This window comes from Arvicola amphibius, chromosome 4 (assembly GCF_903992535.2).
Source record: "Arvicola amphibius chromosome 4, mArvAmp1.2, whole genome shotgun sequence".
Classification (NCBI taxonomy): domain Eukaryota; kingdom Metazoa; phylum Chordata; class Mammalia; order Rodentia; family Cricetidae; genus Arvicola; species Arvicola amphibius.
In genome coordinates, this window is record NC_052050.1 from 45,485,331 (window position 1) to 45,511,458 (window position 26,128).

The 26,128-nt window shown below is 52.1% G+C and overlaps 1 protein-coding gene across 1 annotated transcript in view; it reads left to right on the forward strand.

Moving 5' to 3' along the window:
* Rph3al (rabphilin 3A like (without C2 domains)) overlaps nucleotides 1–25,240 on the forward strand; it is a 145,416-nt gene extending 120,176 nt beyond the window's left edge. The window contains 4 exon segments of the mRNA XM_042055018.1: nucleotides 1,615–1,789; nucleotides 21,184–21,291; nucleotides 23,134–23,280; nucleotides 24,285–25,240. Of these exon segments, the coding sequence (XP_041910952.1) occupies nucleotides 1,615–1,789; nucleotides 21,184–21,291; nucleotides 23,134–23,280; nucleotides 24,285–24,319 (465 nt within the window). The 3' untranslated portion in view covers nucleotides 24,320–25,240.
* Nucleotides 25,241–26,128: the final 888 nt, after the last annotated feature.

Consider the following 26,128-nt stretch of genomic DNA (forward strand, 5'->3'; position numbering starts at 1 on the left):
GTTTGTGCTTGTCACACAGGGTGACCAAGGTGACAACTATCATCTATGGGCACCTGCTTTGAGGTTTTCAGTCCGCTCACGAGTCTGATCCACTCTGCGAGACAGTGCCACCCCAGATCTGCCTGCTGGTGGGGACACTGAAGGTCCGCATCACACAACAGCTGGGCCATGGCCGCAGGACTGACTCTGAATGTCTGCCTAGAACCGGCCATGCCTGGTTTTTCTCTGGGAAGGTGACCCCAGCCCTCCCTCGCTCCAGTCCTCCTTACTCAGTAATCTAAGCCATTCCCTTCACAGGAAAAGAGATTATGCAGCTCTTGGCTGTTCCTGAAGTAGGTATCAAGGGTTTGGGGGGCCTTATCTCAGCTGCTGCTCTGAATTCTAATCTGAGGCTCTTGGAGATTCTAGTCTTTCCGTGTCTGTAGAGAATCCCTCAAGGGAGAGCTTCCAGATACTGTGATGTGGCCTAGCCTGGCTTTTCCTTAAGCCCTCCGTCACCCTTCCCAGAACCCTAGGAGGAAGGCACCTGTGGGGTGCTGGACGCAATGCTGGGCACTCCCAGCCTAGCAAGCATTCCTTTGCTTCACCAGTGAAACGAGCAAAGCCCAGAGAGGTTGGTAGTCACCCAACACTGCAGCCAGCCAGTGCACATGGGATCTGCGGTTGGTTGTGCCTTGATCAAACAGCCTCTTGTTTGAGTCATTTGATTCTCCTACCATTGATTCTTCCAATGGTGAGCAAGAAAGGGGAGCCAGGGGAGCCATCCTGGAGATGACAGGGCTCAGAGGGATTCCCAGAGGTTTCCCTGACTGCCATTCCTATTCTGGATAAGGGTGGGCACCCTCAACTTCTAGGGATCCATGCAGCTTTCTGAGTCCCCTTCTCAACCATCCCTGTTATCTTTACACTTCTTCCTACTTCAACTCTTCTCCAAGGGAAAGAGATGGGACCCAGCCAGCATCATCTACCTGTCTCCTCCCAGCAGCTCTGAGAGGCCCTGATGGCTGTGTGGAATGGGGGGCTCATGGGAGGCTGGGACCCTCAAAAGCACAAAGCTAAAGTGGAAAGGAGGAGACAATATGTTTGTGCTGTGGGAGAAGCCACACCAGGCCTGAGACACTGCTGAGGGACAATGATGTGACCCAGAGGGATGCTTAGAATAGTGGGGATGGGGACATTCTCCTTGAGAAGCTGGGGCTTGAACATGGGTTCATGGGAGGATCCATGACTGACTGGCCTGGAGGAGCTGCTTGCAGCTGCTTAAGACTGGATCAGTCTGTCCTGTTCAGCCTCAGCCTCAGCCCCAAGACAGAAGGTGCTGGTGAGGCAGCTGGCGATGGGGGGCCCAGCCCAAGTGGACAGGTCAGGAACCGAAACACTTCCTGCTTGTTAGCATTTGTGTACTAGAAGTGGGGAAGGGTTGGGCTGGGCAGGAAGTAGCTAGGCAGGCTCTTGGATTCTGGTGGGTGACAGGACAGACACAGTAGCAATGGATGGTTTTCCTAACATCCCTTACAAGCAGGAAATGAGGAGCAGCAGGGCTGCGTGAGAGGAGCATGCAGGGGCGAGGCAGCGCCACTTCCTGTACTCTAAGCATGTGTCTCTCCTTCACAGGTCTGGAAGAGGTCAGGGGCCTGGTTCTACAAAGGGCTCCCCAAGTACATCTTGCCCGTGAAGACCCCTGGACGGGCTGGTGATCCCCATTTCCGACCTCTGCCCGTGGAGCCCATAGAACCCCAACCTCAGAGCTCTGAAGCCACCCGTGTCTATACATGGGCCCGAGGGAGAGGTAAGATGTTCTCCGTGGGGCTCCCGGAGTCCTCAGTTCCAGCTTGCTCCTGAACAGAGCGTATCTCTAACCGCAAGCACAGTGATGTCTTGCTCTGTAGAGGCACAGTCAGAGGGTCCTTCTGGGATTGCTTTCCCAGCAAGGCAGTAACTCAGGTGCAAGAGCAGCACTGTGGCTCTTTGCAGGAATGGCTTGTCACTCCAAAAGCTTTTGTCTTTTTTCTAAATTTATTTATTTTTATTTTGTGCGCATGTATGGTGTTTTGCCTGCATGTATGTCTGTGCAAGGGTGTCCGATCTTGGAGTTACAGACAGTTGTGAGTTGTCATGTGGGTGCTGAGAATTGAACCCAGGTCCACTGGAAAAGCATCCAATGCTCTTAACTACTGAGCCATTTCTCCAGCCCCAGCGTTTGTCTTGTTCTTGCTTGTGGTGCTGAGGCTGGAACCCAGGGCCTTGTACACAGTAGGAGTACTCTCCCCAGGGAGCCGTCCCCAACCCTTAGGGAGTCAGCAGGGGTATTGGGATCATCTCTCTCAGGCCTGCAGCACCTCCTTCCTTTGCCTGTTTGTTTCTCAAGAGTGGGAGATCCCTGGCTGTCTAGGTCCTAGTGAGCAGGGTGACTTGGTGTCAGGGTGACTCTCCAGAGATGAGTGTGTCCTGCTATGATGGCAGTTGGTGCTGTAGAGGGCTCTGTGCTGTCTTGTGGGTGTTTTTGTGTTTCTGATTGATTTTCAAAGTCCCTATCTCACAGAAACTGCAGGAGGCTCTCAAAGTAGATACTTAGTAACACTATCTTTTGTTTGTTTTTCAAGACAAGGTTTCTCTGTAGCTTTGGAGCCTGTTCTGGAACTGGCTCTTGTAGACCAGGCTGGCCTCAAACTCACAGAGATCCGCCTCCCTCTGTCTCCTGAGTGCTGGGATAAAGGCATGCGTCACTACCACCCAACTTCAGTAGCACCATCTTATAACCACATAGACTGAGGACCAGAGCTGGGCTCTGGGGCAGACCCTTCCCCTTTGGGTCTGGCTGCTTCTGCCCTGTAGTGGTCATACTTCAGCCTGATGAGTGAGGGGTTACCTGCTGGTGGCTTGTCTCAGAAAGGGTGGCCTCAAGATCACAGGCCTGGCAGCAGCTTTTAAAGGGCTTTGGGAGATGACCCGACTGTCTTCATGTCTTGTGGGCTGTTCTTTCCTTATCAAAAGGGTAACACATGTTTGTGATAGAAAAGTAAAGGTCACTAAGCAGCAGGCCTCGGAAGGTGAAACCCCTGTGAAGCCACCCTTGCAAACAAACCATGTTGGGCACGCACTGTCCCTTCTCAGGGAGTTTCTGTCCCTGTGTCCCTTGGCACCTTCCTCACAGCTGTCCCTCCCTTCATCCTGATGCTGCAGCTCTCCCTGGCATCTAGCTTCCCTGATGCCACAAACAGGTGTGCAAGGCACAGGGCCGCAGGGGAAGACCTAGCATGTATGTATGTCCTGTTCTTGTATGTAGGGGGACTGTGGGGAGCAGCCTGGCTAGGACACTGTCTCACAAAGATGTCATGACCACTGAACCTGAGGAAGTAGCCATCTTCCATCATGACATTCTCTCTGGGTATATCCTTATCCCACAGTCTAAAGAAAGGGATGTGACCTCAGAAACGGCAGCAAATGGACCAGCAGGTTCAGAATGTTGCTGTGGATGGCTGTGAAGAGGCCTGAGGTCTGTGTAGGCAGATGGGACCCAAGTGCCCACTGTAGAGTCCTCACCACACATCCACTTCCAATAACCACACACACACACACGCATGCATGCATATGATCACAGGTGCGCACATATGCATGCATATGATCACAGGTGCGCACATATGCATGCATATGATCACAGGTGCGCACATATGCATGCATATGATCACAGGTGCGCACATATGCATGCATATGATCACAGGTGCACACATCCATACAGTCACAGGCTCAGACACTCACACATGTTCACTCGCATGTAGATTGGCATATATGCTCATACACACTCACAGACACAGACACAGCTGCGCTCCCAGCACCTCCTCCACTGTGGAGACACAGGTGGCCTTTTGAATGCACAGGTGCGGAGGCCAGCATTCCCACACACTTGGAAGGGAGGCAGCATAGAGGCTCTCTGCAGGAACTGACTCTCCCTCTGAGGCGATGAGGGGCAGAGCCCTCAGGCTGCTATGTCAGGCCTGTTGGAGTCCCGTGGTCCCCAAGTGACTTGCAGCACGAAGGCCCACAGACAGCAAGCAGGGCAGGGAAGGAGAGCTGGCGGTGATCACATCTGTGCCCACACTGAGAGACACCCTAGGGTGTATGGTGCTGGGGAGGTCAGGGCTGCACTCGGAAGGCAGAGGAAGAGAGCCTAGGAGAGGACAGGAGAGTCCTGTCAGCGTAGAAACCACAGTGTAGGGTTGGCCAGAGCTGCGAACGGGCCCAATAGTGTGAGCTCTTCAGCTGTTGTGGCCGGTGCTGGGCAGCGTCTGGACCCGCTCTGGTTCGTCTCTGCATTCTGGCTGAGGCAGTCCCCTGACTGCCCCAGGTCTGGCCATGTCCTTGCGGGGTGTAACCCCGGCTACTGTACTTGAGTGAGACTAGACCAGCTGGTGTGTGGGAGCCATCCTTACCTAAGGACATTCTTGAGTTATACACTGAGATGAGGGAGCTTCCAGTCCCTCCCTGTGTCTTCGTGGTAGCTCATGTAAACCTCAGGGCGAGGTTCATGGCAGCCTATGGGCAGGATGTTGTTACTCCTGCCTTAAGGAATCCTGGGAGCTGGCAGAGGCTGCTGTTCTGGCCCCTGTGTCTGTTGGACTCCAGGGAGCAGAGGGCCTTCAGCAGGCAGCCATTAGAGTATAGTGTAGGGCTGTCTCATCTGTCCGGTCCTCTGAAGACTGTATCCCCATGGTGCTTTCCAGTTCTGAAAGGGACTTCCCTACCATCAGGTGCCCAAGGTCATGGCAGCTGGCTGTGACCTAGGGCCAGCTAGTGTTCATAGCTCTTGCAGAACCACGATTGGGCTGACTGAGTTCAGGAGGGCTCAGAGTAGCCATCACTGTGGGTACCATTTGTACCACCCTGCAAAGTCCTGTGGCAAGGCCACATCCGTCCTCAGCAGGCCAGTGCCTTAGCACATAACACAGGAGCAAGGTAGACGAGAGACTCCACAGATTGGCAAGCAACTGAGCGAGCCTGAGCCTGCAAAGGAGGCCGTGGGGAGCTTTCATTCTATCACAGGCGCCTCTGGTCCATGAGATGCCAAATGGACCCAAGAGATGCTTGAAGGCTGGTAAAGCCACCTGCTCTCACCATGAAGTTCTCTTCCTGCCCCAGGCCTTCAGGGACTCCAGGCCACCCTTCTTCTGTCACCCTTCCTCCCACAGGCATGGAGCTGAGGCTAGTCCCATCTCACCCCATCTTCAACCTGTCTGTGACCATCTTCCTCACCCCCCACCCCGATCCCAAGCCTTGGGCTCCAGCAGCTATGTCTCCCACCCTCTCCTGCTCACATCCTAGTCCTCCCTTGCTTCCTTTCTCGTGCCCTGTTGGGAATGTAGAGGTAAACGATAGAGATGGGTTATAAACGGCTTTGGTTTTAATTTTGTTTGTGTGCATGCATGTTTGTATGCTATTTGTATGTGCAGGTGCGCACATGCCACGATGCACATGTGGAGGCTGGAGGGGTGTGATCTCTCCTTCCACCTTTACGTGGGTGTCACCAGCCCTACACAGCAAGTGCACAGAGACATCTCACTGGCCCCAAGCTTTTTAATATGCACAGGGATCTAGGAGTTAATAGATGTTTGCGAGATAGGTGCCCTCCCATCCACCTCCACGATTTTATTAATTTTTAATAGTATAAAAATACAAGTTGAATAATTCAGCAAGGAATGAAAACCAGTAACGTCTTCTGTTTGTCCTTACACCATAGCCCTTAACCAAACACCCACTGAATGTAGGCCTTTCAATTTGCTTTGGAACAGAAATAAACAGGCTCTTTCTAGCCAGTGACTCTGTTGGTTTTTTGCAGTCACATTTATTTGTTTGTTTTGAGACTGCCTCACCGTGTAGCCCTGGCTAACCTGGAACTTTTTGTGTAAATCAGGCTAGCCTCAAAATCACAGAGGTCTGACCACCTCTGTCTCTAATGACAGGATCAAAGGTGTGTGCTATCATGCCAGCCTGTCACAAGAATGTCATGAGCTACTTCTACTTAGATCTAGGTTGTACTTCACTTCTGTGGCTGAATAAAATCCCATGAGCATTGGGTTATGTTCTCATTGTTCTCTATAAATGGACCTTAATGTTTCTAGATTTTACCTTGAATTATCTTTCGGCCTGGAAGCTGCAAACCGAAGCTCGGGACCATGTAATAACCTAGCCATCCACGCTGCAGCAGTGAGGCTATGCATCTTTGCTGCCAGTGTTGAGGGTTCTAACTGGGGCCGATGCACAGGGAGGAAAAACAATATTTCATCGTTTTTATGTCCACAGCCGAGTGGTTCTTCCTACATCTATTATTTGCCTATTTTAATTCAGATGTCCTGTTTTTCCAATTGTTTCCTGAAGCCAGGCCCTGTGGTGCATGCTCTCATTACATCACAGATGCCTCTAGTTCAGGAGTGGCTAGAGGGGACCCAGAACTTGGGAGGTAGAGGAGGGAGGCCTCTGAGTTCAAGACCGGCCTCAGTTTCGTATTGAGTTCTAGTGAGTTCCAGACTAGCCTGGGCTACAGAGTAAGCCTGTGTCTAAAAACAAAAGCAAATCTTATTAACTGATAACATGGCCCTGAAGCCATGTTCAATCAAAATCCAAATCAAGAATCTCCATCATTTGATCCTATTTGAGAGTTTGGCCTTGTATGGTTGTGTGCTGCATTTTTCTGTCAGGCGCTTGGGATAAACCCCGGCCTTGAGCGAGTGAGGCAAGTGCCCCTGCCAAAACCTATGCTCTGGCCTTTGTTAGGTGTTTTTGTTGTAGGTTTATTTTACGTATGTGAGTGTTTTGCCTGCATGTGTATCTGTGTACCGTGAGTGTGTCTGGTGCCCACAGAAGCCCGATCGGGTGCCATATCCCAAGTAGCTGGAGTTAGACAGTTGCAAGCCACCATGTGGGTGCTAGGAATTGAACTCAAGTCCTCTGCAAGAACAGCCAGTGCTCTTAATCTCTGAGCCATCTCTCCTGACCCTTATTAGTTATTAATTAATGCAGTAGAGCAAGAAATAAGCAGCTTTCTCTTAACAGTGGAAACGAACAAAGGAATCTACCTTCTTTGTAGCTGACGTATGCAATCAATCAACTCCAAATAAAGCCCTAGGATTAATAAAGAAATCTAGAAATTGACAAGGCTGAAGATAAATCAATTTAGCCGGGTGGTGGTGGCATACACCTTTAGTCCTGGCACTCACTTTAGAGGCAGAGGCAGGCAGATTTCTGAATCTGAAGTCAGCCTGATCTACAGAGCAAGTTCCAGGGCAGCCAGGGCTACACAGAGAAACCCTGTCTCAAAAAACAAAAAGATAATTCAGTTTTAAAAATAAGTAGCTTTAATCCATACTGACTAATTAGAAGCCAAAGTGAAAAGACCTGTTTCTAATTGCAACAAAAATTATTTCATGCCTGGAAGCCGACTTTAAATGGAAATTCTAGGGACCAGCATGAAGAAAATTTAAGTGTTATTGTATTAGTATGCTTCGGCTGCTGTAACAAAGTACCACAGACTGAGTGGGTGCCTCAAGCTACAGAAATTGATTTGTTTAAATGTCTGGCTGGTAGAGCGAGATCAAGGTCCTGACAAGTCTAGTCTGATGACCCTTGTGCCCCCAGTAGCTACCTTGTTCAGTGTGTGCATGTGAGGACAGTGGGGTGGGACACTCGCTGGTCTCTGCTCAGGAGAACGCTCATCCTGTTGACTCAGCCCCACCCTAGGCTTCACTCAACTCTTCCAAATTCCTGGGGTTTTGAGCTTCAACATGAACTAAGGTTGGGGAAACAAACATCCCCTCACAAAAAGATGAAAAAAAATGAGCCCTGAGCAGAAAATCAGGTCAAAATCTCAATCATGCCAGGTGTTTAATTCCAGTATTTGGGAGGCAGAGGAAGCCTCATGGGTTCAAGACCAGCCTGGTCTACATAGCAAGTTCCAAACCAGCCAGGGCCACATAGCAAGACGCTGTCCCAAAAAGGAAAAAAAAAATCTTAATTCTTCCATTTTTTATAGTTATATATTTATAAGATCTACCTTAGTGTGGTGTGTGTGTGTGTGTGTGTGTGCGCGCGTGTGTGCGCGTGCGTGCGTGCGTGCGTGCGTGTAGACAGACAATATGAACGTGTATGTGTCCTGTAACATGGATGATCCTGGAAAACTTCATGCTAAGTTAAGGAAGCCAGAGTCAAAGGCTATGCATTATATGATCCCTTTCATAGGAAATAACTAGGCTAGGCAAACCCATAGACATCAGGATGAATGTGCCAGGGGGTGGGGAGGATGGGGGGAAGGGGAGAGACCGCCAGTGAGGACAGAGTATGAACATATTCTGAAATCGAGGAGTACTGGCAATTACCCAGTGTTATGACTGTACTAAAAACTACTACATTGTATTCCCCCTGAAGAGTGAACTTTATAGGGTATGAATTATGTCTCAATTTAAAAGCTTGCGTGGAACTTAGAGTAGCTATTATAGAATACACAAATAGATGAATGGACGGAAATTAAAGTAAAATAGGCCCGAGAATGCATGGAAAGCCCAACATAGGGATTTTTCAACTCTGCGGGGAAAGGCATATTGATTTAATAACCAGAGCTAGTGTGATTCAACTTCCGTGTGCATGCAGGGACACATTATAGAGCTAAATGCTAAGAATAAAATAGTGGGCCAGGTGGGGTGGTCTGTGCCTTTACTCCCTGCTACTCAAGAGGCTGAGGCAGGAGGATCATTTGACCACAGAGTTCAAGATCAGCCTAGGCACCACAGTGAGACCCTGTCTCAAAAGCAGTTGGGAATATTAGAGATGGAGTAGATGTCGCCTTCTGGGGACAGCTGTCGGATAGGTGGGCTGACCTCCTGGGCCTTGGGTACTGAACTGAGACAAGGATGCCCATTAGTGACTCCGGGGAGCCTCATCTATGATTCTCACCTCCAGGGGGCTGCAAGGGCCAGTAGGGCCAAGGGCAGCCCCAGGGTCAATGGAACTAGCCATTGTGTGCCGCCTGGTTTCACGTAGCAGAGCCAGTGCTGAGGGCTCGTGGCTTATTGCTCCTTCAGCAGTGCCTACCCCTCTCCCCCACCCACAAGGTACACATACTCTCTGCCTCTCCGTCCCCTTAGAGATGGCAGACAGCAGAAAGGCCGGGGCTTGGCACAGCTGCATTTGCCTTAAGCTCCCTGAAGCTCAGAGGCTAGAATGTTCCCTCTCTAGGAAGCCTGTCTCTGGAGTCCTCTGGTTCCACCTCCCTCCAGCCCCAGTCCAAGCATTTCTTTCTGGATGATGTACTGGCTGCCTTCAAGATCTACCCTAGAAAGTACTTCAGGGTCTTGGATTTGTTCCATTTGGTAATTTCAAGAAAAAAAATGGGGTTTTGATGCCACCTCATCAGCTACTAGGTTTTTTTTTTTTTTTTTTTTTTTTTTTTTTTTGGTTTTTCGAGACAGGGTTTCTCTGTGGCTTTGGAGCCTGTCCTGCAGCTACTAGGTTTTAAGCAATGTTTTTAAGAACTGAACTGAAGCAGGAGGCATCTGGAGTCCCGAGGAAGCAAGTATTGGGTTCCATCTGGGGTGAGCAGTGTGGCTCGGCCAATCTGCAGAGTTTTTCCAGGGTGGCCCTTACTGTGTCCCGCCCCTGTCCCTCCCTGGGGCCAGCACCTCCTAGTCACTGGGGTGCAGCTGGCCTTGACCAGGGCACCTCGTAGAGAAGCCGAGTCACTGGGGCTGCAGCTGGCCTTGACCAGGGCACTCCTAGAGAAGCCGAGTCACTGGGGCTGCAGCTGGCCTTGACCAGGGCACCCTGTGATTCATGGTCATTATCTCATTTGAAGCTCAAGGCAGCTGCAGACGGTGAAATTGACTCTTGGTGATGGATGAGGAGTGATGTCGCACAAGGTCACGTAGCCTGTCTGCGGCACCGAGGGCCAAGGACCAGGCTCTTCCTGTGAGTGCAGCTCCTAGTGAAGCTCTTGTCTCTGTCACCACACAGCTGGCTTTGTCCTGTCTGATGGCTCAGAGGGTTTTTCAAGGGAGGGAGTTACTGCCAGACTACTGAAGGAGGGGGTCTTGTGGCAACAGGGGGAGTGGGGTGAGGGGGTGCAACCAGAGCTACTCTGCCTGTCTGTGCTCTTGGCCACTCCCTCTCAGGCGAATTCTGCATGCCCTGAGTTTGTGCACCTGCTTGCATCCCATTCACACTCTTGGACCCGCACCCACAATCAGGGGGGAGGCAACTGGTCCCTCATTTCTTCCCAGAGCACCCTTTAAGCATCCAGCCGCCGTCAGACATAATGGATGGCACCCAGTGTCTTCCAATTAATTACCACCCAGCCACAGAACTGAGGGTTTTATATCTGACAAGGTAGTGAGCTGCTAGTCAGAGGCATTTGGGGGAGGCTGGATATTACAGTGAGGGATCTGCTGTACCAGACACTGGGGGAAGCCAACTGTGGGCTTACTAGTGTTTTCCTGTTATGCCCCCATGTTAGTTCCAGTCCTGGGGCGGGGGAGGTAACTCTGGCCTGAGGCTGGGAAAGCCACACGGCCTGTGAAGCTTTGAACCTGTGACCTCTGTCTCGTTAGCACAGAACAGCAGCCGACTGAGCTAATAAGCAGGTTCCATAGCCACTGATTTTCCATCGAACGCATATGCCGCTTCCTGACTTCTTAACGCAGCAAGCTATTTATACCAGTCGATCCATTCATTCTTAATGAGCCTCGGTTGTGGATTGTAAAATGTTTTATTTTCAGATAGGATTGCTCACTGCCCAGAGCCAGCTGTTGCTATGCCTCCTTCCTTCCCTTCTCTGTTCCTGAGAAATTAGCACTTTGGAAGCTCCATGGAGCACACGTGCATGTGCTTGCGCGTGCACTCACACACACAGTAACACACTTTCTCTGTGGACTCTGAACTGTCCGGTTTAGTCACATTGGCTGGCCCTGGTACCTGAGTCCCCCACAGCCTTCAGGGTACCTAGAAGGATATGTTAGGCTCTGGGGCCCCGGCAGGCTCGGGCAGATGAAAGGAGACGGCAGAGCAGAGGGCGCCTATGTCGGGAGGTAGACAGCCACCTGTCCTTGGGGGCTGAGCCTGCCTCTATCACAGGTCACAGTCTGGTGAGGCAGTGACCGGATCTAGCTGGATCTAGCTAGCTGCTTAAAATGCACTGTCAAATATTTTAACTGCAGAGAGTTCTCACTTTTTTGAAAAAAAAAAAAAAAAAAAAAAGGGGAGTTCTGGCTTCTCTTAAAAATCAGGTCTGCTAATGCCGCCATCTCAGAGACAGTGGCAGCCTCCCCTTTCAGTAATGGAGTGTTCTGGTTTGCCACAGTTCCCGGCCCTCTTTGTGATCTCTGCCAGTCGTCCAGTATTGCCATACGTGATTACTAAGGAGGGAACCTGGGGTGCAGCTCAATGGTGGAGTGCTTACCTCGCATGCACCAGGCCCCGGCTCCCATCGCCAAGCCACAAAGGAAAAAGAAAAGCAGAAATTCCTCTGGGGTTTGTCTTACTGTGAAGAGAAAGGAAATCGAGGGCACGCATTGCAAGAAAAATGAGCAGACTCCTACGGCGTCTCATGTCAGCCACCTAGTTCGCGGTAGTAGAAGGCAGGGCAGGGCCATGTCACATGTGTGAGTCCCTACACCTAATTCTGACACATGGCCTTTGCGCAGAGAGGAGACTGCATAGTCACCTCCCTAGCCTTCCAGCCAGGGTCCCCGGGCCAGCCTGTAGCTCTTGGGGCCTGTGGGGCTCCTGGGAATGATCATCCTAGGATGATGGGGGAGGAGCTAGAACAGGGTCTGTTCTCTTCCAGTTTTCTTATCTTGGAGTTCAAGGACCCCTCCACGGGTAAGGACCCTCTTACAGAGGAATTTTAAACAGGCCGTAGAGTGTAGTGGGGAGCTGCGGGCCTGCTTTTCGTCCTGCCCGGATCCCACATGGTTAGCTTATGCCCCGAAATAACAACACACAAATTGTATTCTTTTAAATACTGCCTGGCCCATTATTTTTCAGCCTCTTACTCATATCTTGACTAACCCATATCTAATGATCTGTGTAACACCACGAGTGTTGTCTTACCAGGAAAGATTCAGCATGTCTGACCTGGCGGCTGGCTTCGTTGCATCTCGTTGTAGAGGCAGGGCAACTGTCTGAGCCATCTACCTCACTTCCTTCTTCCTGTTCTGTCTACTCCACCCACCTATTTTCTAACCTATTAGGCCAAGCAGTTTTCTTTATTAACCAATGAAATCAACAGATTGATAGAAGACCCGCCTCCATCAGTAGAGCAATGTGAAGATCACTCAGGGAGGCCACCCACACAGCAAAGGCCAGCCTCTCTGTGTCTGCTAACACTGCCACCCACACACACACCAGTGTCACCATCTATTCATCATTGCCATGTCCCATCACTGCTAATTTTGCTCCTTGCGGGGACTTTATGGCCCTGGGATGCTGTGGGAGGTAACTGGGATATATTTTTTAATGTAAAGATATCTGAAGCTACCAAACATACAGACCAAGAAGGACCAATCAGAGAGAGGGTGAAGACCCAGTGTGAGCCATCTAAGAAGCACCTCCAAGTCACTGACCCTGGTCTTCCTAGCGCAGGACTGCCATTTGTGTCAAGAACGTAAGTGAAAGAAAGTTTGCCTCAGCTGGGGCGGGGGACTTGAATGTCAGAGGCTAGGGAGGAGAAACTGGTTCCCAAGCCCACTGTGGCTTCACCAAAGGCAACCCCTGGCTCTGAGCCAGCTGCCCATCTTCTGCCTTTCTACCAGGTTCAGCAGAGGGCTTAGGACCGGTGGCTTTTGTCCTGTGCAGGTAGAAGGTACAGAAGTCAGCTGTGGTATCCATCAGCTCCAGCTGCATGGATTCAGGGTTGCTCATGGTAGTCTGTAAAGGGGCTGGAATTTCTGGAACGTCATGAGGACAGTCTGGAATAGGCACTGTGCTTGCTCACTTATAGGAGGGAACGCAAGATACAGAGTCCAAATAGCGCGTGTGGCAGTCTCAGTATAGAGGCGAAGGAACATGCCTGCGGCCTTCGGGGGCTGTGCCTCAGCTAGCTCTCGGGGACACAGAGGCCACCATTCTTGTGTGGCCATGGCCATAGCCCTGATTTAGAAGGAAAGCCTGTGTATATGGTCTCATCCTGCCTTTTGAGCCCTTGGTTCTGCTGAACAGCAGTCTCAAAATGGGGGCTCGAAACAGGGAAGAGCCTCTGCTCGTAGCCCCCTGCCTGTCCCAATGTCTGTGCTGGCTTAGAAATTGATTTCCTAGAGCAGAAGGCCCTCATTAGCCACACCACGAAGGTTAGGGGCATGGCTGTCGCCTCTAATTTGCCCAAACCCAATGATGGACTCAGCGGATTCGTCAATTCCAGATGCAAGGTGAGGTCTTGAGGTGCCGTGCCCTTGTGGAAGCTGTGTCTGATTCAAGTGCAGCCCAGGGGTACAGAGCCGCCCCTGGGGCCAGCTGGGCTGAGCTCTCTGTACACAGCACAATATAACCCTCTGCCGCTGCCCATCTGCCTTGCTGGCTAAACCTACAACTTAATTCCACACGCTCCAGACTGAATGACCTTTGGGAATGTGGGTAAAGTGAGTGAACCAGGCCTCCCGCTCTTCCTGGTTCCAATAGAGTCCTGGAGGAAACAGTGTAGACTCTGCTCTACACAGTTCCTCTCCTAGACTGCCTGCCCATGCCAGAGCAAGGCTGGCATTGCAGAGGGTGCCCAGCTGATTCCTCACTCCCCCTGGGAGCACGGCAGAGAAGAGGACTCACAAGGGAAGAGGCTTGTCCTGCCTCGGTTGCCTCCAGAGGACTCATTAGATCCAGGCAAGGCAGGTGTCCCATCCTCTTGCCAGGGTCTGAACAGACCCTGGGACAGGCTCCTCTAGATGGAGAACTGACAGAGAAACGTGGAGGGAGAGAGAAAGATGATAGAAACAGAGACCCGAGGGAACTCCCCACACATGGAGCCAGAAGAGAGGAAGCCCCAGTGAGACTTGTTTTCAAAATAATACATCCATGGAAGAGACACAAGTTGAAGTCAGGAGGAAACAAAGGGTTGTGTCACCTGCCAGCCAAGAACGGCAGGAGAGACAAACTCCTGTTTGTGTCCGCTAGAAACCAGAGCAGTCACCTGTGCCATAACAGGGCGGAGCATACCCAAGCCAGCTCATCACCCGCCACGCCCCCTACCCCAGGGCCTCAGCCAAAGAGCTTCCTGATCTGTAAGAGCCCCCTGCCCAGTCTTGACTGTCCCTCCACTCCGACTGGGAGGCATGGCATATCCCAGGCCTACTTTTGTAGCTGCTTAAATGACATCCATTTGTAAACCCCCCCCTCTTTCGGGGAGCTCTGACTTCTCTCCCTGAATGCTGTTTCCCCCACACCATCATGCCCTTCCCATCCTTTGTATCCCGTTCTCTCTGGAGGGAGCAGCTCTTCCATCCACCCATCCATCCATCCATCCGTCTCCTCTCCAGAGCTCCTCATTCGAGGTCAGGGACCACAGGGTTTCCACACCAGCAACCACATTTCTATTGATCTGTGGATTTGTCTTCATTAGCTGGTGCCTCCTATCTGTCTGTGAGCCTGAAGGAGAGAGAAAATTAAAATCGATGTGAACGAATAAGCCAGCACTGGGACCCCATCTTGCCCTAGCTCAGACTTGTCAGTGAGCTCTGTGCTTCCCTGCTGCCCCTTCCTGCCTGGGGTCATCCTCAGAGCCTCTAGGGGCAGCCGGGAAGGGCCGGGAAGGGCCGGGAAGGAAAGCACCCCAGTAGCACCCCAGTACCTCATCTAGTATCCCACAGGGTCATGTGACCGTCCCTGGCTACACACGAGGTCAAGTTGGAAGCATACGATGATATCCTGTCACCTGGTCCCAAGAGGAAAGGACAGGTAGGCACTGAACCTTTTCTGGCTGCCAGTGGGCCCTCCTAGGAGAACAGGCTCCCTCCAGCCTTGGGTCATTCTCCTTCCTGGCTGGAGCCATGGGGACAAAGCAGAAGATGAGCTCACTATTCCCCTCCCATCCCCAGGAGCAGCCTCGGGCCCACTTATCCCATGTCCATGGCAAGGGGCTTCCCACCCTCCACCCTAGTCCTTGTCCAGGCTGAGGCCTGGCATTTCCCCTTTGAATGTCCTTCCAGGGAGGCATATGAGGTGCCTAGCTGGCAATACTGAGGTGACCCAGGGGCTCTAAGGTCATTTGTCCTGCTGGCCTGGTGAACTACCCCTTTGCTGACCTCACTGCCCCCGAAAAGGTTTTAAAAGGTAGGTGGCTTTATCTAGGACTAGGGCTGGCCTTCCCCTGGGGTAGCTCCTGGCAAGGTGAGGCCAGAGCAGGAAAAGCAGGAAGTGGAGGCAGCCAGATGGGCGGGCTATATCTTCTGTTCCTGGGGCAGAAGGCTCTGGGCAGTAGAAAGAAGGGTTGAAGGGACCCCCCATCAACTTGTATAGTGTTTTTTTTCCCTGCTGGATCGAGTCTTATTGAGAATTGCTCCTCTTCTTCCTCCTGTACATTTCACAGATGAGACAACCGAGTCTCAGAGTGAGGTATTTGCCAAGAGTTATTCAGAGCAGAACCAGAGTTCAAGCCAAGGCAGTGGGCATGCATGAGACAGCCCCCTATGCCAGGGCCCCTGTTCTGGCAGCAAAAAACTCAAGAGGCCACAGAAGAGCCCTTATGGGGGGAGAGAGAGAGAGAGAGAGAGAGAGAGATGAACCATCTGCACAGGAGGGTTCCTGAGAGGTGAGACAAGAGCATGGGCGTCACGTACGCACTGGGCAAGGTGGAAGAGCAAGGATCCCACCCAGAGACGGGCAGGGGTTTAGATCCCAGCTCAGTCTTTAAACATCTCCTGAAGGCAGGCAGCGCTTTCCTCTTCCTATGAAACATGGATTGAGGGTCCACACTCCCTCAGGAGTCAGCTTCACCCCTGTGAGGTGGGCCCAGGCCCGGAGCATGGAAACGCGCTCCATGCTAGGGCCGTGAGCCTATGATGTAGGCCCCTTTTCTCTCTGAATGCTTGCAGCCACTAGAAGGGAGACATGATTTGTCCATGGCCCCACTAAGCACAGATAACAGCCTAAAGGTGCACAGCTGGGAAGTGACAGCAGGACACAAACCCAAGTCTGTGCCTCAGCAGGCCCCCTTCAGCATCCCATGAGCCCTGGCTGCTGCTGCCGCCAAAACAGGGACCCCCATACACACACCTATTCTTGAATTATGGGTGCCACAGCCATCCTAGTCAACTGCATCTGGGCTATGTCAGCCTGGTAGCCCGGGAGGACTCACGGGGGGTGCCTGTGCCCTCCCCAAGGCCTGGTTGTCGTTCCTTTACGTTAAAAATATTTTTTGTTGTTTTTAGTATGTGAAATTTTCCACCATCTGCTGCTTCTTGGCAGGATGTTGGAAATATCTCCCTACTTCCCTAATTCCCATAGCTTCTGAAGACTTTGGGCTCCTTGGAGCAGAACAGCCACTGCTCCTGAAGGCCCCCAAGCTCACAGCCTGCCACCATCTTTGCACCCGGCAGGTGGATGTGGTGTGGTCCAGGATGAAGGATAGTGTCCCCATCTCTCAGTCAGAGTGTGACAGCAGACGCTTGTCTGCTACTGGCCTGACCTCACACCCAGGGAGCTGCTGGGTCAGTCTCTGGGTTTTTGCCATGAATCTTGAAGAGGTGCCTGGGAGCATGGAGAGAGGTGATGGCTAAGCAGAGGTGGGGGGAGAGGTCCCCAGGCCCTAGTCCCCCACCCCTGTCCCCTGAGCCATCCCAGCTAGGTGGCTTGACAGGGCAGCAGCTGCCACATGTGTCCTGTGAGACATTCAAGGGAGACTTTCCAAAAAGGAAGAGTTCCCCCCCCACCCCCCGCCTCATGTACCAAAACTCAAGAGTTTCCATGGTGACAGTCAAATTGCAAATCCATCCAAGAATGAGCTAGAGGGGGAATAAAACTGCCCATCCCCAGAGAAACAGGCCTGGCTGGCTTTAAGCTGCCCATCCACTGCGAAAATCTCAGGGATGCCAGGACCTTCAGTAAGTAGAGTCAGAAGTCAGGTGGCCGTGAAGGAAACCAAGATGGGAGTTCCCCCCCCCCCCCCCCGCCTTGTGGTGGAGCCCTATGCGGGAGAGGATACATCCCACAGGCTCTCAGACCAGTGAGTGTCTCCCAGGGTTTCCTACCTTCTGGCGGGAAGCCAAAGCGTGGCAGAATACAGCACTTGTCCCCAACCTGACCCAGATCTGGTCCCTTGCCGCTCCTGGCATCTTGTAGAGGATGGAAGCGCAGAAGCCAAAGATTTATGAGCCCAAAAACTTCATTTAGACCCTGGAAGGTTTGCAGTTTCCGGCAGTTCGGAGGAAAGGCAGTATTGGTTCCTGGTGGCAAATTACCCAAGGTTTGGGTTTTATGGGAGCAGGAGAAAGAAAAGGCTGCTTTCTTAACCACAGGAAGAAGCCGTGGCTACTTGGGTGGCATATCTGTGAGACCTACGTGTACTCAGCCTCTTTGGGGTCTGTTTCCCCAGGGACTGTAAGTGACCAGCCACTGGCCAGCGCTGCCTCCTTTAGCTTCCTGAGAGCAGATTGGAGATGGGATTTGAGTCTTTAGCACAATAGCCTAGCCCCATCTTAAAACCCCCAGGCACAGTGCTGGGCACCCAGAGGTCTGCTGCCCGGCACCCATGTGAAAAGCTGGCACAGTGGCACACACCTGTAAACCCAGCACTGGGAAGGCGGCGATGGGCAGGTCCCGGGGCTTGCTGGCCTCGTAGTCTCGCTGAATTGAGAAGTTCCTGGCCACTGAGTCTTAGAAGTAGAGGGTGACAGAGGAAGACATCCAGCGCCAACCTAGGGCGTCTGTGGATGCACGCACACACACACACGATACCAGAGTCTGACCCAGCTAACACCCTGGGTAGGAACAAAGAGGCCACGCAAGGGGACAGTATGCCTGAAAGACACGCATGTCTGAGACAGCAGGATGGTCCCTGCTCTGTGATCCCTTTGGGGTTCACAGGAGACAAAGAATGAGTCAGATGAGAGTAACTGGGGGAAGCTTTCCGGGATCTGTTTTGTTTCTGTGATTTCTTTTAACCCTTGTACAGCACAGGTGCCCTCCCCCACCTCCAGGGCTGTGCTGTTTTTGGTCAAGACATACAACTCCTCATAAATCCTATCTGGCACCTTGAGCCTGCTCCCAAGCCCACTCTTGGAAGATGTACAATAGATGACAGAGTGCAAGGGACAACACCATAGCCAACCCCTGGGACATCCAACCCCACCGTCCCTTCTGAGCCCCTTGGCATCTGTCCATTGGCACCAAGAAATGCAAGTGTCACTCGGCATCTCAGAGCCCTGTGCCCAGCCCAGCTCCTAACTATGAAGTCCCCAGATCAGTCACAAGGAAGATGGAGTATTCCAGGTAAGGAAGCATTGATAGATCATGCATAAATATCTCTGCCGGAGAGACCAGTGTGGATATTAGTCACCAGCTCCTACTAGGTACTGTCCTACCCCCATTAGCAAGCTCCCATCCTGTGTTCCTTTATTGCCCCAAAGGGGAGCACAGGGAGCTACTTGCTCCAGGTGTTTTAACAGCAGCCCACTTCCTGCCGGCCTCCCACCTCCTGTGACTGGGGCCCTGTGGGGTTAGTGTTTAGTCAGCCCAGCAATGAGTCAAAACAGCGTGTTTGCAGCACGATGCCTTTGGGATCTGGTCTCCGTGGATTCATGTTCAGTTCAGACCTGAAAAGGAACTACAATGTAAGTCAGGTTCTTACCTACGACTCTCATGAGCCATGAAGGGGCACGTGAACCCACCCCCATCTCTCTTCACTCCCACTTCCTCTTGGTTCTGCCAGAAAAGGCCAAATCAGAAGTCTTGCCAGTGGCATGAGAGAGAGAAGCAGAGCAGCAAAGGGGAAGAGGCTGGGGCAGAGGAAGCAAGGCCAGCGACAGTCACACTCGGCGATGCACATGAGCCTCCTCGGCCCTCTAGAGGATGTGTGTTGGCTGGCACACCCTGCCGGTGCAGAGGGAGAGCTGACACACTGACAGTCATCCTGGCAGGATGAGGAGAGGTCTTGGGTGGAGGAAGGAAGTCAGTGACGATGATGAGGAGGGAACAGATTCAACCTCTGCTGAAGGGGGCTGGTGAGTGCCCAGTTGGTGGGTGCTTGCCTGGCACGCACAAAGACCTGGGTATGGGCCCAGCATCATAAAACTGGGCATGGCGAGGGCTGGAAAAATGGCTATGTTAAGCCTGCATGCTGCTCTTGTAGAGGATGCAAGTGCCATTCTATACCCATGTCAGTTGGCTCCTAGAACTCCAACTTAGGAGGAGCCAATGCCTCTGGCTTTCATGGGTACCTGCACTCATGCGTGCACACACACACCATTAAGCAAGCAGAAACTTAGGCACGATGGCACATACCCAAATACCGAGCATGTAAGTGGTAGAGGAAGGCAAGTCCATAATTTAAAGTCATCCTTGCCTACAAAGCAATCCAAGGCCATCCTGTCCCATTTCGGTGGTAGCACTGACAGGAGCGGCAAAGCAAGGCGAGCACTATGTCGCTATCAGACCTGTGTGTTGCCTAATAATCTCTTCAGGCTAAAATGGTTAGCCAGCTCCAACTTTGGCTACTTGTTTCTTGTAACCTGAGCCCCTCAGCCAGAAGGTGGCATAAGCTAAGATACAAAGGCCCTGGATCCAGGCGGAAGGGTCCATTTCCTCCCCTTGTTCCCACAAGAATTCCCCTAATTGACCAACACTTCTCTGGTGGTGCCTCACTGCCCTCTCAAGAGACAGAGCACAGCCCCAGCTGGAGCCTGGTAGCGGGCCTTGACAGGGAGCCATTGCATTCCTCTTCCCAGAGGGAACCTGGCTCCTGTGTTGGGAAGAGGAAGCCTCACCCCATCCCCTCCCTCCCAAACCAGCACTTGGCATTCCAAAGGAAAGCCACAGCTCTGGCCCTCCTGCCGGTGACCCACCCAAGTCAAGCACCTGTGTGTGTGTGTGTGTGTGTGTGTGTGAGAGAGAGAGAGAGAGAGAGAGAGAGAGAGAGAGCTGTTTACCTTTGATCCCACACCTACTTATTATCTTCATTATCACTTAGTTACATGCTATGTAAATTAACGAAGAGAGTCAGAAAAGAGGCCAGGGCTATTTCCTCAACACCAAGACTTTGTAAAACTTGAAGAAGCTATTGAATTAGGCGTGGGCAGGGCAACTATGAAAAGCAGAAGGAAGATATGGAAAAATCTAGGAAGATCCTGCTGCCAGGTCTTATTTGCCATGGTCGTTAGGCTCCAGTGACAAGAACAGAGCCAGAGTCACAGGCCATGGTACAGGTTGGGCCACCTGAGCCGGTCCTCAGCGAAGCCCCCGGGCTCAGAAGCACCTCAGAAAGCTGGCACACGGATGTACTCCCTGCTTCAAATTAAAATAGACTGTTTGAAGGATGAATATATCCTGTATTACAACGCCCACGGTCGATGAACCAGCCAACTATGAAGTCGAGTACAGAAAAGAGGGTGTTTGCTCAGAGCCCTCCTTGCGGTTCATGACACCCCACTGTGTGTGGCTGATGAGAACCCAGGCTAGTTCCTGCTGGGTTGCTGATGACCGTTAAGCAGTCAGGAACCACAGCCAGCCTTCCAGGGTTAGGAGTCTATCTTCTGACTGCCAGGGCACATGCCCTGCCTGTGCGGTGGGGCAGGGCAATTCCCTGCCGCTCTGTCTGATGCTTTTGTGAGAGCAGTCTGGAAAAGCATGCTGATTGCTGCCTGAGGGTCTGCTCTGGTGGGTTTCCTGTCCATGAAGCCATGGCCTTGGTGTTTAGTGTGGCCAGCCAGAGGCCTCAGAGTCCCTGTGCCTACCTCAAAGGTGGCCATCCACTCCTACCAAGCAAAACAACCTTCCCTAATGGTGCCAGGCATGCGGGGTCCATGTCCTCACGACAGGTCTTACCTCCTTAGCTGGTGAGAGGAGGTCCTGTTCCCCATCTCTTGTTTCTCATGCCCCAAACAAAAGAACTAACAAATTCCTGGCCACTTGGTAGTGGCAGGTGGCCAGAGGGAAGCCTACACTGGCCCACTCTGTCCAAGCAGCAGAAAATAACCATGCCCTCCCTGCTCTTGTCTGTTCCAGTGGTCTCCAGTGACAGCGACTCGGATCTCAGCTCCTCTAGCCTGGAGGACAGTGCCATGCCCACTGCGGTCAAGGGCACAAAAGGTGACAAGCCTAGAGGGGACTCGGGTAAGTGTGGAAAGTCAGCTGTTTGCTGCCGGAGATGCTGAGTGGCTTTTTGGTTTCTTTGGTGGCAGCTTCTCCACTGGTGTCTACAAAGTGTCCCTATGTCCATAAGAAGGAATGAGCGTAGAGGCTCAGCAGAACCAGGGAGGCCAGGCTCCTCTCTATGTGAGGAGAAGGGCAGGACAAGACACAGGTCACTCCCTCTGCACACTCTTCCTAGGGAACACCCTGGTCAACACTGTTCAGTTTGCCTTGTGAACAGCAAAGGGATTAGGAAGTCAGGTACAGTTCCCTGAGCCGCCATCCTTTGCCGAATAACTGCAGTGGCGTCCCCAGCACGTGCCATCACCTCCTGACAGCACTGCCTTCTCCTCAACACAGATGAGGTGGAGCAGGCCAGGCCATCTCCAGAGTCCCTCCTCATGCTGAGCCCATTTTGTGACTCCTGGCATGGGTTAACCTGGGCAATGAGGTAGGAACAGAGAGGGAAAGGAAAATGGAAGACTTTCCTCTTTTTGAGCACAGGAAGGGTGTCTATGTCCTTTTGGGTCAGAACTAGGAACTTCGAAGGAAGTTCCAGGGAGGCTGATTTTGCCGTGGATAGAGGAAGCTTTATAATATCTGCCCCAAGCTGGGCGGTGGTGGCGCATGCTTTTAGTCCCAGCACTCAGGAGGCAGAGGCAGGTGGATCATTAGGACAGCCAGGGGTACACAGAGAAACCCTGTCTCAACAAGACAAAACCAACAATATCTGTCCCGAACTGGAATAAAATGCCTCAAGGTGCTGTCCTGTAGCTAAGACTATGACCTTAGGCCAAAGATGACCCAGCAGGAATCCTTGTTGGGAATGAAGATTTGGCTTAGTCAGAGTAGCAACTGTCTGGCACACACACTACCACCTCTCTGCCCGGTGCCACGGCAGACATTACTAGTGGACTATGATGCTCTTTCTCACTGAGCCCTAATGTGCCTTTGGAATCCTCAACAGTTTCCCAAGTGGTCAGTATTGGAAAATGAGGCAAGAGGTGAGAACTAGTCTTGGACTTGGCACCAGGTACCCCGAGGCTCCACCTGGAGAATGCTGTACAAATTGCCTGCCAACCCTGCCAATGGGCTTCTCCCTCCTTCTACATAGTGGCCCCTGTCTCCTCCCTCTGCGCCGGCTCTCAGCTGAGTGGGACCGTCTTGAAGAGCCACGTCATCTGCTCTCCTCCTCTTCTGTGTTTTGTTGTTATTTATTTATTGGCTTGGAGGCCACAGCGCATGTGTGAAGGCCCTAGGACAACTTATGGGAGTCAGTTTTCTCCTTCCGCCATGTGGGTCTGGGGATCAAACCCAGAGTGCCAAGCACCTTTGATCCACTCTCCACCCCATTGTGCTTTTCTAGAAGCTGTAAGTGCATCGCCTAGTTCCCATCTCCCTCAAGGTCTCTCCCTCCCCACTCCAGTTTCAAGACTCGCGCACAAAACCACAAATGCACACACAAGGTGGCTCCAGGGTCTTAGTAGTAAAGGTAGCAAATGTTACCTTGATACATCCTCCCCTCACTGAGTTACAGACACACAGAGTCCTTCCCCACCCCTCACTGTGAAGGGGGAAAAGTTACCAGTTGCCAATTTTCATATCAGTAATTGGTTACCTAGGGAAAGAGCCCATTCTATTGCTCTAGTGTATCTTGGGTCAGTCAGCAGAGGGCAGAGGACTGGCTGGAACGGGTGGGCATGTGGGTGGGGACTGCTGGGCAGACGATCCATAGTTATCACCCACAACTCCAGATAAAATCTAGCTGGCTTTTTGCTAGCGAGCTCAGTTACATCTCCATTCCCATCCACATGTCTCTTGCAGGTGGCGTCATGGAGTCACCCAGGATTGGGCCTGCCTGCCCACCCAGCCGTCTCTCAGGCAGCCAGAGCAGCCTGGCCAGTGAGACTGGGACAAGTGCCCCAAACCCACAGGGAGGCACCCAACCCCGGCCTGAGCCTAGGGTGCCCGGTGAGTACTGCCTTGGCTCTGCTTGTCCGGCAGCATCTTTATCCCCTCCTCCTTCCCTGAGTGACCGATGGCATTTTCAGTTCATACTACTGAGCTCTATGCCAGGCAGTGGGGAACAAAGGCCAGCCAGACCCAGCCCTAACCCGAGGGACTCAGAATGGTGCCACCATCTTCTGTTTCTGTCCTTTGTCAGTCTTCCCTTGCTCCTGACAGCTGCAGGCAGTCCTTCCTCACTGTTCCTGGCCTGGGAACAGGGGAGTGGGGTCTGACCTTATCCTCCAGATAAGGAGCCTACCACCTCCAAGGCTGGCTTTCTGGGCGCCCTGATGCACACCTGCGGTAGGTGGAGAAAACAATGCTCTCACCTTGCCTTGTACTCATTGGCCCAGCACGGGAGCATCATGACGAGGTGCCTCTCATTCTCAAACCAGAGGAGGCACTGACTCCTTTAAATACCAGCCCCAGCTAGGCTGGGCACCCTGGCCGACGACCCACAGGCACACACATGCAACAGCATCTGATGAGCCCCTTAGGGCCGCCTTCAAATAGCCGGTGTTCACCCCACTAACCATCCCATTCCCTGTTCCATGGTCCCCCAAAACCACAAGGCGCTGAGAGGGAGACAAGAGTAGGCAAGTCTGGGGAGTGGATCCTGTCCCTTCTCTTCAGCCTCCTGCAGTCCTCTATAGGATACAATAGTTCCGGCCCCAACACTGAGTCTGGGCATAGCAGCAGTGACCCTACAGGGGGCTAGAGGTCAATGCCTTGAAGAAACTGAAGCATGGGTGCACAGAATAACAAGTCTGTGTGCACACAGCGTGGAGGACAGTGTGTGCACACAGCATGGAGGACAGTGTGTGCACACAGCGTGGAGGACAGTGAAGGTTCATATGCAGGCTCCCCTGGGCCCTGGAGGGCCTGCCCTCACATCTGCTTCATTTGGGTGGTCACTGGGGAGGAAGCCACCCCCACTCACTGTTAAGTGGTCTTTTTCTCTGTCAAAGGTAAAAGACATACATGGACAACTCCCCGCTGCTGATGTGGTCACCTGGCATCCCTAGGCTGAGGTAGACCCTCCGGAGGAAGATTCGGAGAGAGAAGACAGGGCCAGGCTCCCTGGCTCCTTTCTGAAGGTTCTTGAGGCCTCACAAGCACCCTGATGGCCTTGACCAACTCAACAAACCAGTGTTTGGGGACTGAGTGTGCTTTACCCCCACCTAGTGCCTTACTGCACCCTCTTGGGCAGAAAGCCCCCTTATCTACCACCTCACTCAGCACCCCCACCCTTATTTATTGCCCTACCCACCCACCCTGGTCATCCCCATGTTTAGATTTGCTTGGGTCTTGGGTTGGGCTGGAAGGGCCTTCCTATGTGCACTGAAATTTCAGTGGGGCAACAAAGGGCATTCTTTGTATTAACGGTGAGAAGAAATCGAACCCCATGTGTAACCCTGCAGAGCTGAGTGACCCCTTAGTGCGGAGCAGTGTCCTGTTTGCCCCAGGCTAGCCCAGGAGCTGGGCTTCACGCAGCTCTGAGATTTCCTTGAAGCCCCTATTGGCCTCCAGGTTCTTTCTCAGCATGGGCACACAGATCCCCTACATTAAAATGTTTGCTCTTCAATGGAAAACAAGGCTCCCACCCTGTCTCGTGCTCACTGACCCAGCCTGGGAGTTTCACATTCTCAACCCAAAGAAGGCAGAAAAATACTCAAAATATAAATGCTTCTAATGCTTCTAGAAAACCCTCCCCTGGAGTGTGTGTGTTGGGGGGTATGTGTCTATGTCCTTCCTTCCCTCTTAGTCCAGTTCCATCCTTCCCCCACCACCATCCCTTCCTCCTTGGAGTGTTTTCTCTCCAAGGCCACCACTGTTAGCCTTTTGTCCTTGCTGCTGGCAGAAGATAAAAACTCACGGTTTCCCTGTGACATCTACTACTTCAGCATTAAAATAATCAACATGAGAATTTTCATGGAGCCACTCTTGACCCAAAGACCACAATCGCCGCATCCCAACCTATATTGAGATGGCAGTGGATGGATTAAAATTTTAAAATGTACTGCTGATTCACTGAAACCCTTCCTAAAGCCTGGGATAGAGAAAACAGCTAGATCAGGTCTCAATGCAACTCCTTAAAGCAAGCCCATCTATACAAAAACTAATTAAAATGGGCTCAACAGACGTGTACAAAAATGTTTTCTAAATAGAGACTGACTTCTGGGTACCTGTGCCAGACTGGGCACATGCATCGTTTCTTCTGTCCCACTCAACACTAACGGAGTGAAAATGGATTAAACTGCAAAGACAAAAGGATGGGAGGGGGATGAGAGCTATTTGGAAAACTAGAAGACGATGGGACGGTAATTTGCATTCACTGTCAGCCTCCCTAACGCCCTAGACTCAGGTGGGAGGAGCCAATCACAAGCCAGTCCACTTGCTCAGCATCTTCCCGAGAAACTCAGACTTGGAGAGACCAGGAAGTTCAGCTAGGGTCTCAAAAGCACTGGATTTTTAAATGATCGGGGTTGTAATTCGGTGGTAGAGAGCTTACCTAGCATGGAGGAACCCCAGCACTCAATCCCCAACACTGCGAAACAGAATGAACAGTGAGCCCTGGCCTTATTCCCATACCTCCCCACATGGACTCTTGGCCCACATGGCCTGGTGACTGCCCTTCCGTGACCCTGGGAACAGGTTTAGTTCTAGCCAGAGTTGAACTTGAAAGGCAAGTAAAGGCTGGGTAAGGTCCCTTGCTCAAATCTAGAATGGTTAGAAAAAAAGCAGCCTTTTGCCTGATAACAGCCAGGCCTATTCCTTACCCTCCCCCAAAGCAAGATGCTTACATTTCTGT